This window comes from Oryzias latipes, chromosome 15 (assembly GCF_053564925.1).
Source record: "Oryzias latipes strain Hd-rR chromosome 15, Olatipes_Hd-rR_3.1".
In the NCBI taxonomy this organism is placed as follows: domain Eukaryota; kingdom Metazoa; phylum Chordata; class Actinopteri; order Beloniformes; family Adrianichthyidae; genus Oryzias; species Oryzias latipes.
In genome coordinates this window covers 22,888,663-22,905,859 of record NC_136251.1, presented here as the reverse complement: position 1 = coordinate 22,905,859, position 17,197 = coordinate 22,888,663, and the positions used below count along the sequence as shown (strand labels likewise).

The 17,197-nt window shown below is 40.9% G+C and overlaps 2 protein-coding genes across 2 annotated transcripts in view; one reads left to right on the top strand and one right to left on the bottom strand.

The window, feature by feature from the left end:
* The window catches only part of lrmda (leucine rich melanocyte differentiation associated), a 238,561-nt gene extending 232,101 nt beyond the window's left edge, over positions 1 to 6,460 (bottom strand). The window contains exons 1-2 of the mRNA XM_011484417.4: positions 6,225 to 6,460; positions 5,674 to 5,774 (exon numbers count right to left, since the gene is read on the bottom strand). Coding sequence (XP_011482719.1) covers positions 5,674 to 5,774; positions 6,225 to 6,266 — 143 coding nt within the window. The 5' untranslated portion in view covers positions 6,267 to 6,460. The remainder of the gene's footprint in view (positions 1 to 5,673; positions 5,775 to 6,224) is intronic.
* Positions 6,461 to 13,805: 7,345 nt separating this feature from the next.
* znf503 (zinc finger protein 503) lies at positions 13,806 to 16,741 on the top strand. Its single transcript, XM_004077102.5, has 2 exons — positions 13,806 to 14,467; positions 14,796 to 16,741. The coding sequence occupies exons 1-2, from the start codon at positions 14,213 to 14,215 to the stop codon at positions 16,224 to 16,226; spliced, it is 1,686 nt and encodes a 561-aa protein (XP_004077150.1). The 5' UTR covers positions 13,806 to 14,212; the 3' UTR covers positions 16,227 to 16,741.
* Positions 16,742 to 17,197: the final 456 nt, after the last annotated feature.

Genomic DNA, 17,197 nt, shown 5'->3' with positions numbered 1-17,197 from the left:
CGAAACACTTGATGTCTGTGACACTCATTTGTCAATTAGCAGGCCCCTTCCAGTGTTGACATACAGCGACTTGAAAGACAGAGCGCTCGCTGTGACGAATTAAAGGAGACAGATGAGTAAGCTTGAGCAGCACAGTAATACTATAATGTTCCTTAGATATGAATATAAAACGACACAGTTGACAGTCCATACAAGGTTTTATTTCATTTCTCAGTGTACCCGGCCTTCCTACTTTGTCTTCTTTGTTCTCTTTTCATGAGACTACTTACATCTCATTTTGACAGCCAGGCGACATTTAGAGCACTTTCGTTTTAAAACCTGAGTTAGCATACTTGATTTGTCATTAAAATGCAAAACGCCTGCCATCGCCAACATGGCCTGGGTGAAAATATACCCCCTCCCCAGATACAACCACACAGGCACTCAAAAGTATAGTGTGGCTGCACAAGTTATGTGGGTTAAACTAGTAAATGAAAACAAGTTAGATGAATTTAACTACATTTAAAGGGGTATCCTTTTAAGAGAGTGGTTACCATAGAAATGTTGACTCGGACCAATTACTGCTTACTGAAAAAGACTGGCTTCCAACATGGCTGCATCTACATTGTGAAAAGATGGTGACTGAATTTACTTAATTTGGAGCCGGAAGCAAATCATTTTCTATGGGTGACATCACACTCACTCAGTCCCGTTCTCATATACAGTCAATGATTGTTGGATGATCAGAGGTTTCAGTTTTTCATTGCTTTTTCAAAAAATATTGTTATTATGCAAGCAAATCTTTTCTCAGTTATGAGTTAACCAAGGTATTTGCTTTAGTTAAGCTCGATGTGAAAAGACAACACACACAAGGGGGTGTTTTCCAGAAGAAAAATGATGAAAGTGGAAAGCAAAAGATGTTGCATTTTTCATTTTGGACCTCAGACAGAATACAAGATAATGTGCTTTTCCACCAAACCATTTTTTTAAGCATCTCTGTGACCCCAAAAGGGATTCAGATGGACGGACAAACTATGTGTTCTCTTGTATACCATTTGATTTGTGAGAGCTGTTGGTTTACAACACTTAAAAAGATAAAGACAGATAAACTGGTGAAAAATTCAAATAAGTCATATTAGTATGGTGCTATTAAACAAACAAGACTTACTAAATGCCGGGTCAGCTCCAAATTAGCCTTGAAGCATATAATTAGTCAAATTAGTGGATGATAGAATGTAAATGTAAATGTAAATTTCAATTTGGGTCCAAATATCTAAAAACAGGAAATTTATTCTAAAGAAAAAAAAATTGTAATGTAAGGTATCACAAAATTGATTTGTTTATGAGAAGGCTCTGTCAGGTAGGTGAAGAAACACTCAATGCCAGCAGTGCAAGGACTGTGAGTCGGACATGTGTCCTCCTCGATCCTCATGTGTCCGGGCTGATAAAACTGCATGTAACAGATGCAGGCCCCCAAAGTGCGCTACTGTCAGGTGGAAATCATGTCAAGATAGCACATGCCCCCTCATTGCATTGCATACACACCTGACCAGGAACAAAGTGGACAACACAACACTAACCAAGCCAGTCCTGAGACAGAAATCTCATCGTGAGCCATACTCCTCAGCACATTGAGTAGACAGGCTGACACTGCAGCAAACAGAGGAAGAGGTGTGGGTGTGACAGCCCACAGCCACAATTTCATCCTGCCATTACCTGCCCAGCCACTCACAGCTGTGCTCACGGAGACAGTTGCAGAAACACTGCGTGCAGGCAAACATACACAACCCAAAGGGAAAAACAAACACGCGTACAACACACACAAACACACACAGGACCCAGTTAGAGCTGATGCCAAGGCCCTTGCTGCTCATTGTGACTCATTGTCAGGTTGCCAGATGAGTGTTGTCAATTGAGTAGACAGAAATAAGCATATTAGCGACAACAAACTCTGGCAATGTCTCCCTCTCGATTTGACTTGAGCTGTGTGAAGAAGTGCGTGATGGTGAAGGCGGCTCACCGAGTTCACCTAACGTGAGCATTTACTTAAACCTGATGTCCTCAGAGACAATAAGACGGGGTCATGGTATCATTATAGAAGCATCACTGACATATGACACAAAATGTCAGTTCCAGATTCACAGTAAGTTCTCTTAACTTGATCTTTACCAGATTCAAAGCGTGTCTTCATGCATTTAAAAGCCAAGAAATTAAAATATAAATTATTGGGAAAATGATTGATCATATCAAATGTACCAACTGTGACCCAAATGCTGTTTTTTAAGATGTCTTTTTTTCTGTATTGAAGCTAAATTTCTTCAGGAAACATTTCTACAATTTTTGTTAATTGTTTAACAAAATACGACTAATACTGTAGGAAATGTTCTCTAACACAGTTTTCTAATCAACAGTTAACCACATTAAAGTCATATCAGTTTTCTTCGCTCCATCTCATAAATATTAGGGAGACAAACAAAAGCAGACATTTGAGGTAACCTCTGGTTTAAAGGATTAAGATAACTACTGTAGCTGGAAATAAATGTTAATGTTAGTGTTTATCATTGTTCAGTAGGCATAACCAAAAACTAGGGGGAAATATGCAACATTTTGAATGGCCTATGCCATTATCACAAGTTCAATTTCCTCAATTTTACATCCTCTCCCCCTTAAATCTCTAAACGATGTCATGTGAGCACAACATGGAACTGTTTACGTCTGTACAGTCATTATAGAGACAGGCTTGACATATGTTAACACTACTGTTTTAAAAGTACAAGAATTGAAAAATGATCCAATGAAGATGCTTGTTAAGTGCTGGTCGATGTGGGTCCTTGCAGCTACCGAGTGGCCACAAGGGAGCCCAGATCTGGGTCCCGAGCCCGGATAAACTACAGCATCCAGCGTAAAACTTTACGCCAAACCACCTGTGAATCAGTGAAAGCTGATTCGCTGTGGCAACCCCTGAAGGGGTATGCGAAAAGGTGAACAACAACATTACAACTTCCACCCTGGCTTTATTTTTGAAAGGATCATCTTCTGAAGGAAGGTGTCACAAAGGCAGTACACGCCCACTTCTGATCTAAACAAAACTGTCTAGTAGTTGCAATGGCAATAAAGCCTCAAACCAAAAAAATACCCATCGTAGACCAGTTTGACCAGATGAGATGCCTCTAGGATCCTAAAAGAAAACGTTATATCAGAAGTTGACGCCATATTTTCCCAACTTCCAGAGCAGACAAATAGGAGGAGAAAAGGAAGAAACTTAAAAAAAAAACATTTAGCAAATGAGAAAACAGAGAGACACATCCTTCTGCAAACTACTGCCTTTTGGACATAGAATAGAATATTACACAAAACGTAAAAATGCTTCTGAGTTAATACATCAACAGAGGAACAACAAAAGCTTTTTCCAGATGTTAAACAAAGACCAGGGAATTTAAATATTTTCTTTTTGGCTCCTGTTTCTCAAATGTCTTCAAACCTTCTCATGCAACCCTCCACCCAGCTCACATCTTCCAACCTTCACTCCATCTCTCCTAATCCGTCATGGTAGTCAGTCCACTACAGGTAAAGTTCGCCTAAATACCAGCAGAAAAACAGCAGAACTACTGAACAGACTGAATATTCTTCCAATTTTTCTAATGTTGCTGGCCTATCAAACCCTTTTATACAACAAGCCACAGTCATCTACTCCACTTTCTCATTGTAAATTTTGTCCACTAAGTGATTTGTTTTTACAGTCTTCCATATCAGAATCCATACAAAGTTGAGTGTATTGACTTTGGATGTTTTTCACACTTTTTCGGTCTGCAGGAAGTGTTTTGAATGTTGCTCCCTATTTTACATGAGCGCTTTAGCTAAACTGGAAGTCAATATGTATCAAGATACTGCTTTTTAAAACATAGTTTTTACTATTATTATTGTGTCTCAGGAGCTTCTTCCCTTATACTGCGATGTCTGTTAGTGGCATTAGACTGGCCCCAGAATGAGAAGTGACAACAGGAAGTGGGCGCCAGTGTTGGTCTTGCCATAACTTCTTACTGAATATAACCTACGGGAGTAGTTATCCCCACTAGTGATGGGAATATCAAAACCAAGAAATTAAAATATGTATACCCATACATCACCATTTCAGTATTGACTACTCGTTTAAACTATAGATTACTAAATAATAAACGACAAAGTGCATGTGCCATTCCTGGATATTTTTGGTTTTTAGATGAGTTACTACCTTGGTTTGTGCCAAAACTGCATATAGAACAGCTCCATCAGTTACTTGACCAAAGGCGCGAGTTGTGTGTGTTACCCTCAGCAACAACACAGCACGGCATGAGTAGGGGATTTTAGAATAAAAGGTTTTGTTTTTTTACCCTTATCTTTTGTTCGGGTAACAACTGACCCGTTTTAAAGAGTGAAAATGGGTCAATTTTGACCCGAATGGGACATAAGGGTTAAGCATGCACAAGGAAACAGTGGAACTGTGCTTTTAGGATAACAAACATTATGCTTCAGAAAAAAATTAACCTACAAGAAATGACCAGTAATCACTATTGGTAAATGGTATAGACTATTTTATTCAAAGAGTCATCAATATTGAATCTTAGAAGTGTGGGATCACCCATCACTTCTCCCCACCTACTGACCCATAATACACTTTAGAACTCTAAATTTCTATAAAAATTTTAATTTGTAAGAAGACATCATAGATTTCCCTAGAACTCGTGTTTTTTACCCTGTGATTTCTAGTTTTTGTATTAAGTGTGTTAAAATGTACCTATTTACCAAAAATTAGGTTTATGGTAGGTTTATGGGATAAGAACATTTTTTCATAAGAATTGTTGAATTTTTTTTAACAACACAATAATAAAAAACTGAAGATAAAGAAGTGCCAAAATTATAATTGCCACTCTGTACTGAAACCATCGACTGTATATGAGAACTGGACTGAGTGACCGAGTGACCCAGAAGCCTCAAGGGCGGCCGTGGTGCAGTCGACCTCCAATCGTAAAGATGTGCGATCGATTCCCGCCTTGGCCCCTCATGTGTCAAAGTGTCCTTGGGCAAGACACTGAACCCCACCTTGCCTCTGGTGGGAGGTTGCCACAAGTGTGTGACGGTGTGTGTGAATGGGTGAATGGGTCTGTGACTGTAAAGCGCTTTGGGCCTTCGAAGAAGGTAGAAAAGTGAGAGTGGGAGTGGTTGCCATAGAAATGTTGACTCAGACCGGTTCAGACCATCAACTGCTTACTGAAGTTGTTTGGCTCCAACATAGTGGCACCCATATGGCGAAAATATACTGACTGAATTGACTTCATTTAGTTGGAACCAGAAGTAAGCCATTTTCTATGGGTGATGTCATATTCACTCAATTTTCTTATACAGTCAATGACTGAAACACTTGACATGTTTTGCAACAATCCTGCATATTTTTTATATTGTGATACACAGGTTTGGAAGCTTCTGTTTTAATGAATTATTTCCAAATATTAGCCATCCTACCAGGCTTTGTAAAGTTCCAGGACACTGATTAATAAAACAACACTGTTGGAGCCCCAGAATCTGTATATTGTAAGTTTTTGGCTGTTGCCTCAACTTTTTAAGCTTTAGTAACTTTATTGCATAATCTTCTGATGCAAGACAAGAGAGCAGGTGTTTACGGTTAATGCATGTGAGGCTCTGTGCACGACTGCTCACCTCAGCTGATTGAAACTCAGATCCAGGCGTCTGGCGATCTGGCCATATGTGTCTCCGAGGAAGTGTGGGATCTCCTTTGCATCATGTCCCATGAATGACAGCTTTAAAAACCAGAAACAGCAACAGGAAATAACTAAAGGGGCGTTGATGCTCATCATCTTTTCATCCATGAATCTCCAACTCAGATGCAAAAAAACATGAAAATGAATTCCGATAACCAGAATATTATAATACTGTACTTCAACAATGCATGTAGCAGCATTTACTAAACTGCATTAATCAATCTAGTCAGTATTATAAAGTTATCTATAGTTTAGATGAGTTTTCATGGCTTTACATTAACGAGGCAATGATGTTTACTTTTGTTTTCAAACTACAGAATGAAGTGAAAACTCAGCCCAGCCTGTTGAGTCACATGACAGCATGGAGATGAGGAAATGAAACGTTTTACTTTGAAAATCCTCAAAGAAATGATTATTAACAAGAATAGCACAACAATCAGACTCTTAAACATAAATAAAAGCAGGTTCTAGTCTGCTGACCAAACTCACCTGAGTTCCATTCAAAGACACCAGCGACTCTGCGTGAAACATTACTTTCTCCGGTGGCAGGGGCGGGAGGGAGATGGGGGAGTTGCAGCACCGATTTTCAAAATAAAGTGCCACAGGTGGTCCCACGAATCACCGTCAGCGTTAAATGTCGATGTGGCGTTTGGCGGGCAAACTTTGGAGATCTTCTGGCGCGCTCCGGTTTACGGTTTCCGCGTGCCACCTCTGTCAGCTGACCCGCTGTTTTTCCGGAAACACGCGGTCTTTGTTAACTCGTAAAGTGGAGCAGCAGCTGAGCGGCTGCGGATGAATGCCTTCACCCCAGCAAACCACAACTTTCAAAAGCCTGCACCTGCTGGAGCCTTAGACAGTGTTGTAGCACGTGACCAGTAGTAGAATATATTTTGGTTTTAAAAATTGTATTCAAATGACTATTTTCATTGCTTCATATTTTAAAACTTTCAGAAGCTTTATGATGAAAAAAGTAGTAGCTGCTCCTATATTAAAGCCCTAATGCTGTCAAAAAAAGACTGAAACTTGCTCATATATTCATTATTTTATTCACATTTTTTTACTTCAGTTCAAAGTTTAAAAATAAAAGACTTTGCTCATTATTTATTTATGTATTGTCTTCCTGACTCCTCATGGAAATTATGGCTAAAATTATATGAAAACTTAACATCAGTTGTGGACTACCACTAACAAATAAATGTCATTTAACCAATTTCATTTTAAGCTGTCATGGTCAAAGCATTACTCAGTGGGATTACTCGCAATATTATAATATTTTTAATTGATGCTGCTTTTATTTGATTACAAGTAAAATTTACAATTTTGCCAAAAAAAAACTTTTCCTGGAGGTAAAAAGTTACTATTACCTTGAAGTAAAACGTTACTTTTACTTGGTTACATTTACTTAAGTAACTTTTTGTGAAATACTTTTACTTTATGAGTAAGATTTGTAGCATTTCTCCGATAAATCCACAATACTATTGGCACGGTATCAGCACTAGCAGATGATGGCATGAAAGTGGCACTGATGTTATAAATGTTTGTCAATAAGTCTAATTCATTTTTACAACTAAGCCTGTAAAACGTCCGCCTTTTGGCTCGGTGAGGGGATCTTAAAGTTTCAGACACCGATGACCAATCCACTGTTTGTAATGCTTGTAAGATGTGTAGGAGGGAAGGTAAAACAACATTAGTTACCACTTAAAATGATAGGCTTACAAACATGAGATTTGGTGGTGTTTGGTTAATAGAGGAAAATACTATTGGATACTATTTGCAGAACATGTTGTTAATTAAGTATCGGCAAAATACCTTATTTTCTTTGCTAAAGGCAAAGCCAAATAGGTAATTTTAGGATACTTAATTCAATTTTACATTTGTAAAAACATCAGAATGTGAACAATCTTTTTTTTGTTTGCCTAAAACCATATGTATTAATCAGAAATGTTACGTGTTTTAGTTCTTTCAGTTACCTTTGTTTGTACTTCATAATAAAGTACTTCATAATTGGAATAACCAGTTTTTCATTTACCATGGGAATATTGTTTTTTTGTTGTTTGTTTTTGTCTTACAGAAGGGGCAACTTTTGCCTCTTCCCTCAACAATTAAAGAGCAACAGTGGCACATTCGAAGGGGGTCTAAGTGTGGCCCTTATAAACTGCTTGTCAAAACTATTTTGATTAAAAAAATTCAATCAAGAATATTTTGCAAAACCCAAGATAAAAAAAAAACAATTATTAATAAATAAATCATTACAAAAAGACATCCAAGCATTTATTTGACTTCTCTGATTTAACCAGAAATGACGTTTCTGATTTCCACCTATAGGGGCAGTAGCGTTCAATCTGTTCACTTGCTATAGATCAGTGCTTCTCAATTATTTTTTGCCAGGCCCCCCCTAGGAAAAGAAAATGTTTCGCGCCCCCCCTGACCCCCCCCCCCCCCCATAACCCCCCCCCCCCACACACACACAGACACACTCGCGCGGTGACAATACATCAGGTCAGTATCTATAAAATTTGTATACCTAAAATTGTATCTTTTAACACTAACAAAAGAAAAAAGCAAAATAAATCCACTTTCAACAAATATTAACTTTATTTAGCCACAGAAACCCTGTTCTAGTCTAAAACAAAAAAGAAGCTGAAAGTACCTGAAATAAAAAAAATCTGTCATTCCTTATTTAAACTAGAAACATTTTGACCAACTGAACCATTTGATGCTGAAAAAAATAATTCAATCAATAAATAATATTAAATCTAAATTGATCTGAAACATTAACACAGCAGCACCAATATATTTAACGTTTTTAGTCTGAAGAAATAGGTAAAAACGTGCTGATTTTTTTTTTCTAAATGACGGATTGTTTATTTCTGATCTCATAAAAGTGCAGCTGTTTTCCTGCATTACCTGCTGTCTTTATGTCTGTCTGACACTAACTAAACCACAGGCAGACAAAGAAAACATGGATGGAAAATAAAGACACGTCATCAAAATGTCTACAATAGTTCATAAAGAATGACATTGTTAGCATGAGCTTAGGAATCTAAGGGCAGCGGTGATCTTGGGCAACAGGCAGCGGTAGCAGTGGTCCGCGTGCCCCGATTCCCCTGGCAGACAGGGCCCACACCACCCCTCCCCTTTCGTTCTCACTCGCGCAGCCGCGGACAGACAGAACAGACAATAGGAACCGAATAGTGGACCAGATTATTTTCCAAGCACTGAGCCGCTGTCACCGCTGCCCCCACGTTAAATTTGCGCACCGGACAAACCTGTGCCTAAAACCGCCACCACCGCGCGCCCCCCCTGGCATCGCTTCGTGCCCCCCCCTGGGGGCGCGCCCCACTATTTGAGAAGCACTGCTATAGATGTATAAGTGCAGAGCTTTTAAGCTTTTGTTACCCACTGTTATTCTAATTAAATGCAAATAAACTTCTTTTTTGATCATGAACTTGTATTTTCTGTGCGCAACACACCATGTTCAACCAAAGTGCATTCTATTCTACCACTCTTCTTTATTGCAGGTGTAGGGGTGGAGGCAGGTCAGTGGGTGCAAAACCCACTCTGAATCAGACCCACAATACAGAAAAGGCAGTGATCTTGGAAGTGTGCAGAACCACTTCTCTCTTTGTCTGTAGCCCAAAAAATCCCACACTTTTTAATTTAAATTGAAGAAAATTAATAATTTGCCCAATGTTGAATTAACCTCTGTTGATTACACTGGATAACAGATGATAAAAAACGTTTTTGACAACTACTAACACTATTGCCTTCTTAAAAATTAAGTTTATCTAGAGTAAATCAAAGCATATTTTATTTAGTTTTGGAAAACTTAGAGCTGCAGTAGAATTTGACATTTAAATGTTGATTCTTTTTAAATGACCAGCTTTTGAATCCTGACTATTTTGCGTTGAACCCGTGCAAACTAATTGTACAGCAAGATGTGTTCTTCCTGATCAACAACACGAACATCTCTGTGTCCCTAAACCTTTTCTATTCCTGAAACGGTGTTAATAAATAAAAGCGGTGCCGTTAATGACGTTGGCAGTAGGAGCCTTCAGAAAGTTTATGGCTCCGCTGTGGTTCACTGCATGTTGGGTGACATCACTTCTTCTGACCTCCCCTAAGCGGAAAAGCTGCCTGGCTCCTCCCACCGCCGCTCCTGCCGAGACTCAGCCAGTCTGCATGGCTTCAGTGCTGCACGCGGCGCATCCCGCGCGCCCGCTTCAGGAGCGCTCAATCTGATTTCCAAAAGGGAATTTTCCCACAAAATGATTTTTTTTTGTTAAAAATTGTAATTATTCACAGCTATATCGGGAGCTATAGGGAATAATTTCAGGTAATGTTCCTCAAGATTAACGCGCGTGCATCGCCTGAACTTGTATTCTCTTATATCTGAGCGTATTTTTTCAAATCGAAGTTTTTATAACATAATAGCACTATTAAATAAGTGAAAGCAGAATATGACAAATCATAATTAATATTTTTTATAGATGCAGTGAACACAAACTTTTGAAGAAACTTTAAAGTTTTTAGTTTAATCATAAAACGGAACTATTTTTTTCTTCTCCATTATAAAGACAAAAAGACGCACATGGTGTTTGTTTCTCCAACATCTTTCTTCCGGAGATGTAAATAGTTGTATTTGCATGCGAGCTGATTCGTAAACATGTCGCTGTTGGAAAATTTATGGGGACATTAAAACTTTCTATTTAAATATGGTGAATTATGGTCGGTGAAATGTGTTAGCATTTAAAAGGAATGCCGAGTATTTTGGTATCTGGCTGGTGCTGGAGCTCATTTGTCATTCGGACAATAAAGAGGGTTTTCTCCTGACAGTGAAAATTTATGGTTGCCCTTCGTTGCCCTAATAACTCACATATTGTGTCAGGGGCTGACATCCCTTGCAAAAAAAAAAGGAAAGAAAGAAAAGAAAAAGCAGCAAGGTTGTTATCAATCACACATCTTTGCATATTGTAAATCCCCCATCAGCCCTCGTTTTTTCAAAATAAAACATAAATAAATGCTCAGAAGCATCATAAGGAAATTTTCTTTAAATGTTCCAAAAAATATTATTTATGTAGAAAAAAACATTCATTTTTTACTATTTTTATTTTTTCATGCATTAATGATTTTTAAAATGTTTTATTTATATTTCTGATTATTTCTGATCCCTCTAGCACAGGGGTCGGGAACCTAAGGCTCGCGAGCCATATATGGCTCTTTTGATGGTCACATGTGGCTCGCAGACAAATCTTTAATTCAAATTTTTTTTCTTCATTAGACCAGTCCTTCTCGTGCGCGATGCGATGGCAGAGGCGCGCAGTAGTAGCGGTGCTTAGAGAGACAAATCTGCGCCAGCACTAGTATAAGTTTAAAATTGTCTATTAATTCACAGAGTTTGTACCACCCGGAAACCTGTGAATTGCCGTGCCTAAAACTGCGCGCTCCCGTCTCTGAGAAAGAGCGCGCAGTTGCGGGGACGGGATGTGTGAGGGAGAAAGCAGAGGGTGGGGCTGAGGTGTTGTGGGGACAGGCAGCAGGTGAATCGCGCAGGGATTGTAAATAGGTAAAACCCACTGCCCGTCACTCACTGCAGCGTGTGAGTGTGTGTTTGGCTCCAGGTCCGCATGTGAGCAGTCTGTCTCACATCTACAAAACATTCATACCAACCTAAGATCACGTTTAAAGTCTCAACGCCTGCATGATGCAGAAACTCACCACGTAAACCAGACTAGACCATCAGCAAAACTACCACGAGAAATACTCATCATTTATTAGAAACAGCATAACAATGTTATTAAAAAGAATCCACAGACTTATTGTACTTTAAAAAGGTTGAAATTACATCAAATGCACACATTCACTTGTATTTTAGTTTTAAACATATTGTCGCGGACTGAGTTGGATGGCTGTTGGGCCGCGTTAAAAGTTCTGGGGTTCATTGAAGGCATCAAGCAGAGAGCTGATTGGCTCTCAGTTCTGTCGCTCAGGTGGTTGTTAGGTAGTTTGGACCAATGGGGTTCAGCTATGGGCCGAATAAGGGAAATGGGAGGGCTGCAGCGGGAGCAGGGGAATATAAAGTTGGGAGACGCGCTCTCGTCTCGTCTCGGCGGGAGAGATTCAGGAGCTGCTGAATTAATTGTTCGGCGTTTGTCGCGGTCTGCAGTAACCCGAATAAAGAACCTTAGAAGAGGTTAAGTCTCAGTGCCACAGTGTGGGAAAGGGACACTACATTATTGTATGGCTCTTTCGAAATTACATTTCAAAATATGTGGCGTTTATGGCTCTCTTGGCCAAAAAGGTTCCCGACCCCTGCTCTAGCATGTGTTATCCCTTTTTTACCACACACAATTGATTTTATTTCCACATCTCCGTCTAATTAATTCAAAACTTTATTTAAAAATAAATGAAACATTTTTGTCTCCTGTTGACTGTCTATTCCAGGGTTTCTTGCTCTCCTAGTTGACCTGTCAAGCAGATTACCACAGAAAGAGATTAATGGCATAGGCGGGTTGCAGTAATAATCGTTTTGTTTGATGTGACAACTTTGATAGGCGTTGATTTACTTACAAACTGATAGGCTTTTAATTAAGCGCCTCCATCCTCGATTGAGATGAAAGGGGAGGGGGGGGGGGGTAAAAAACACAGTGAAAAGCTGCCCGATTGCCTCGGAGCCTCAATACTGATTAGCCATCTCAGCGGTGAATAGTTCAAGGCATTTGAAACTTCTCCTCTCAGCGGCCTGACAGACCATTTCTCTTCCTTTTCTTTGCCCTACTCCCATTCTCCCCACTGAAAGAAACTAAATCATTTTCATTATATGTAAATAAAATCGAGCTGACATCACTGTGCAGTGTCTGGATTTCTTGTTTCTACCCCCCCCCCCCCCCCCCCATCCGCCCTCTTTAGCTCCCTGTCTTTGTTATTGCCGTTGCAGATGACAGTGCGCCCGAGGCATTTGACAGGTTTTTAACAACACAATGGTAGATGCGCGTTACTTGGCACAAATGGACAAAGTTCTAAAAAAAAAGGCAAATATTCGCACCACTTTTTAAGGAAAAGCAAAATAATATAATATATAATAATGTTAGTTTTTTCTAAGTATTTTAAAACTATTCGTCTTTTAGGGCTTTAGGAATCTCCCCTCCCTCCCCATAAGGCGGAATGTTAACGCCACAATCGGCCGATAACAGCAAAAGCACTTCAAAACATTAACAGCTTTTCTGCAGAGTTTGAGCTAGTCTGCAAGTTATTTAACTTTCACTGTGCAGATATGCCTCCTCCAAGGAAGAACTCTGAAAGTTGTGCTCCTTAAAGTTCAGTCCTATTTTTCCCACTTGTTTCAAACAGTCATTTGGCGCAAAAAATATAATACAACCTTAACATCAAGTTATTGTCTTGTTTTTGTCTATTGCCTCTCCTCCCATTTACTCCTCTCCTGCAGTCACACTGGCATGTAATCAGCCACAATAGCCGACATAAATCAAGGGGTGGATTGACAGCGCCTGACAAATAACTGATTGATTGCGGTGGAGCAGAATTGACACTTGACGGAGGGGTTGAGATAGAAATAGAAGGGCGGTGTATATTATACTGAAAACATGTGACGTTCACATCCCTCCATTACTACATTGGTCTATTCCTGTCAACGCTTGTCTGTTTAGGGAATTCAAGCTGAAGTGGTTGGTTTTATGTTTGCAGGTTACGGCTCCATGGTGGAGCTGGTTTACGCACACTAGAGCGCACCTAGGGCGCAGGAATAAAACGCACCATCTATGCCAGCCAAGTGCATTCAAACACAACTACATTTAATAGAAATATCCCCCCAAAAACAGGATTTAATGATAGATTTTTGGATGCACCAAACAGCCAAAACTCATCAAAATAAACTTGAAAAGACAAATGTATGTATGCTGTCTAACTTTAATTTCACATTTCCTTTGTAAAAGCAAAATAATAACTCCTTATAGAGACGGTTTTTGTCGCACTGCATCCGCAAAAGCGCCGGCGTTCACTGCAAACAACACATTTTCCCCCCTCCCATATCTCCTCCCCCCGAGCTGTCAAAATAGAGGCGCTTACAAAGCGGAGAACGTCACATCCCCTTGACCCTCCAATCACCTCAGGGTCCCATTTGATTGGAAGGCGGCAAAGGCTTTAATCTCTGACTAATTCAGCTGCTTTTGAAGTGAAAATTTCTACCAGTTCGTACTTCGGGACTACAGAGGGAGGACCTGCAGTCAGGCGCACACACGGCGCAGCGCTCATGGTGCCAGACGCAGACGCAGATCTGCGATAACCTCGCACCGTCTCCTTCCAGCTGCCGCGCCTTGCTCCTCTCTCCAGTCGGGATTATTACAGCATTTTGCCTTTATTTTGAAACATTTCCTTCCTGCCAGAGAGGCTCGATTACATCTCCTGATTTTCTTAATGAAACTGGCGAAAGCATCACCATCTCATTTCCTGACAATTGGGACATGATCACGTCGCCCTCGGCGTCTGCCCTGAAAAATAGTGAAATTTGTGCAGCGTGGGAACGCAGCAGTCCTCGGAATAGCAGTTCGGCGAGCATCAACAAGCCTTTTCTCCACTCCGCACCTCCTTCTGATCCACTACGACAAGCAAGGCGACTTCACATCAAGGTTTTAAAAATGCTTACTGCACGGTCAGGACACATTTTGCACCCGGAATATCTGCAGCCCTTGCCTTCTACCCCAGTTAGCCCCATCGAGGTATGGAAAACTCCTTTTTTTATCTGAAATATTTTGGGTGTTGGTGTGTTTGCGTTACGTGTGGAAAGGTTTCGGGAGTTTCCCTTCCCCTTTCTTCCTGCGATTTCGTCTAATTCCGGGGGTTAGAATATGTTTGAGCTTGCTGAAATGTCTGCATCTTGTTTTTAAGGTTTTAACGATGCGATACTTAGTTTTACTCCCTTAGGATCGGTGCGTAAAAAAGGGTTTTTCATGCACGTCTTACGATGCGCGTTTCAGATTTGCACTACTAAAATGTATTTAATGTTTTTTTTAAATAAATTTTTGCTTTTTGCTGTGTTTTGTGCAGTTGGACGCCAAGAAAAGTCCGTTGGCTCTGCTGGCGCAGACCTGCTCTCAAATCGGCAAACCGGACCCGCCACCCTCTTCCAAATTATCCTCCGCTACACAAAATGGATCTAGTGAGAAGGAATCTAAATCCGGCCCTTTGAAACTTAGCGACATCGGCGTGGATGACAAGTCCAGCTTCAAACCTTACTCCAAACCGGCAGATAAGAAGGACTCGTCTTCGGGCGTCTCAGGCGGAGAGAAGTCTGGTTTCCGAGTGCCGAGCGCCACCTGCCAGCCGTTCACGCCGCGGACAGGCAGCCCCAACTCCAGCACCTCTGCGTCTCCCATGCCATCAGAGGGGAAGTGCGGAGACAGGGATGAAAAGAAAGATTCTGACTGTAGTAAAAACAGCTCCGCGGACGGACCTGGCACCACGAGCCACAGCAGGATAAGCGTGAGCTGTGGTGGAATTAACGTGGAGGTCAACCAGCACCAGGAGGCGACCCCTGGCTCTAAAACCACCTCTTCCTCGGAGTCTTCCTCCGTAACTTCTGTATCCTCTGCGTCCGTTCTTGGCTCAGGACTTGTGGCGCCAGTTTCTCCTTATAAACCAGGACAAACCGTTTTTCCTTTGCCTCCAGCTGGTATGACCTATCCGGGCAGCTTGGCGGGGGCCTATGCTGGTTATCCTCAACACTTCCTGCCCCACGGAGGCAGCTTGGTCAATGCACAGTTGGCTAGCTCCCTGGGCTGCAGTAAAGCTGGCTCCAGCCCGTTGGCCGGAGCCTCCCCGCCGTCCATTATGTCAGCCAGCCTGTGCAGAGACCCCTACTGCCTCAGTTACCACTGTGCCAGTCACTTAGCGGGCGCAACTGGCGCGTCTTGCACGCACGACTCAGCAGCTGCGGCTGCCGCAAACGCTCTGAAATCCAGCTACCCACTAATGTACCCGACCCACCCCATCCACGGGGTCCACTCCTCGGCGCCATCATTTAGCGGACACCCCCTGTACCCCTACGGCTTTATGCTCCCCAACGACCCTCTCCCCCACGTTTGTAACTGGGTGTCTGCGAACGGACCGTGCGACAAGCGCTTCTCCTCTTCGGAAGAGCTCCTGAATCACCTGAGGACACACACTGCTTTTACTGGCGCGGAGAAGTTGATATCCGGTTATCCCGGGTCTTCATCACTGGCCAGCGCCGCTGCGGCGGCCATGGCCTGTCACATGCACATGCCACCGTCAGGAGCCCCAGGGAGCCCCGGGACTTTGGCTCTCAGGAGCCCGCATCACGCGTTAGGACTCAGCAGCCGCTATCACCCCTACTCCAAAAGTCCCCTGCCAACTCCCGGTGCGCCTGTTCCAGTCCCCGCAGCCACCGGCCCATACTACTCCCCTTACGCACTGTACGGCCAGAGACTCACCACAGCGTCTGCGCTGGGATACCAGTGAGGAGGGAAAAGACTTTGAAAAGTTTATAATATCAAGAATGCAAATATTAAATTAAAAAAAGAAAAACAGCAACTAAAACTTTTACTTTAACTGCGCTAAACTTTCTAAGCAGGATCCGTGGTCTTCAACTGTATTTATTTATATGTCGGCTTAAAAGCAGGCGGTAACAGCTGCATATGGAAAATATTTGAGCAACTCAAAAAGTGCATTTTGTTGAAACCGAACGGAGAGGAAAAAGTGGAAGAAAAAAATCACGCATATGTTAGAATACTGATTAACGTAGGGGTCATCATTTCATGTTGATTTGAAACTGCTATGATTGTATTTGTTATTATTTAAATGTCCCATTGAGAGGAACAAAAATAATTTACATGCATGTTTGTTTCTTAAATTGAAAAAAAAATCGTTCACATTTTAAATTGCCGTTATTTTTCAGGTGTACCTGATAAAAAGAGAATTGATATTTTTTTGTATGTATTCTGGGAAAAAAATAAGAAGCAATTCTGTTCCAAAAATTCCGTGTGACTCATTTTGTTTTCCTGAAACATAAAAGTCAAAACCTATTTTTATTTACTTGTTGGAGTATTGCCTTTTAAAATTTCTGCATTTTTCGTGTTTTTACATGCAAACAAAGTTTGTACAAACTTTAAAAGCAATTTGATTTGTGTGGACATGAAAATCGCCTGTAACCCCATTTAGATAACACACGTGCGTAATTTATTTCCATGACGCACAAATGACCTTTAGATTGCTGCAGATTAGATTTTATAATTTTTAAGAAGGCTCCTGAAGGTTTGAATGAAACTCTTAGCGCAAAATGTTTTAATATATTCAAAAAACTACATTTTTAGAAGTTTTTTTTAATCGTAAACGTAAAAATAGATCTATAATTTTCGTTTTTACGTTACAAACATTTTGTCATTTAAGTTAAAATACTAAAAGTCCAGTTTCCTATGGGCCCTCAACAAAAT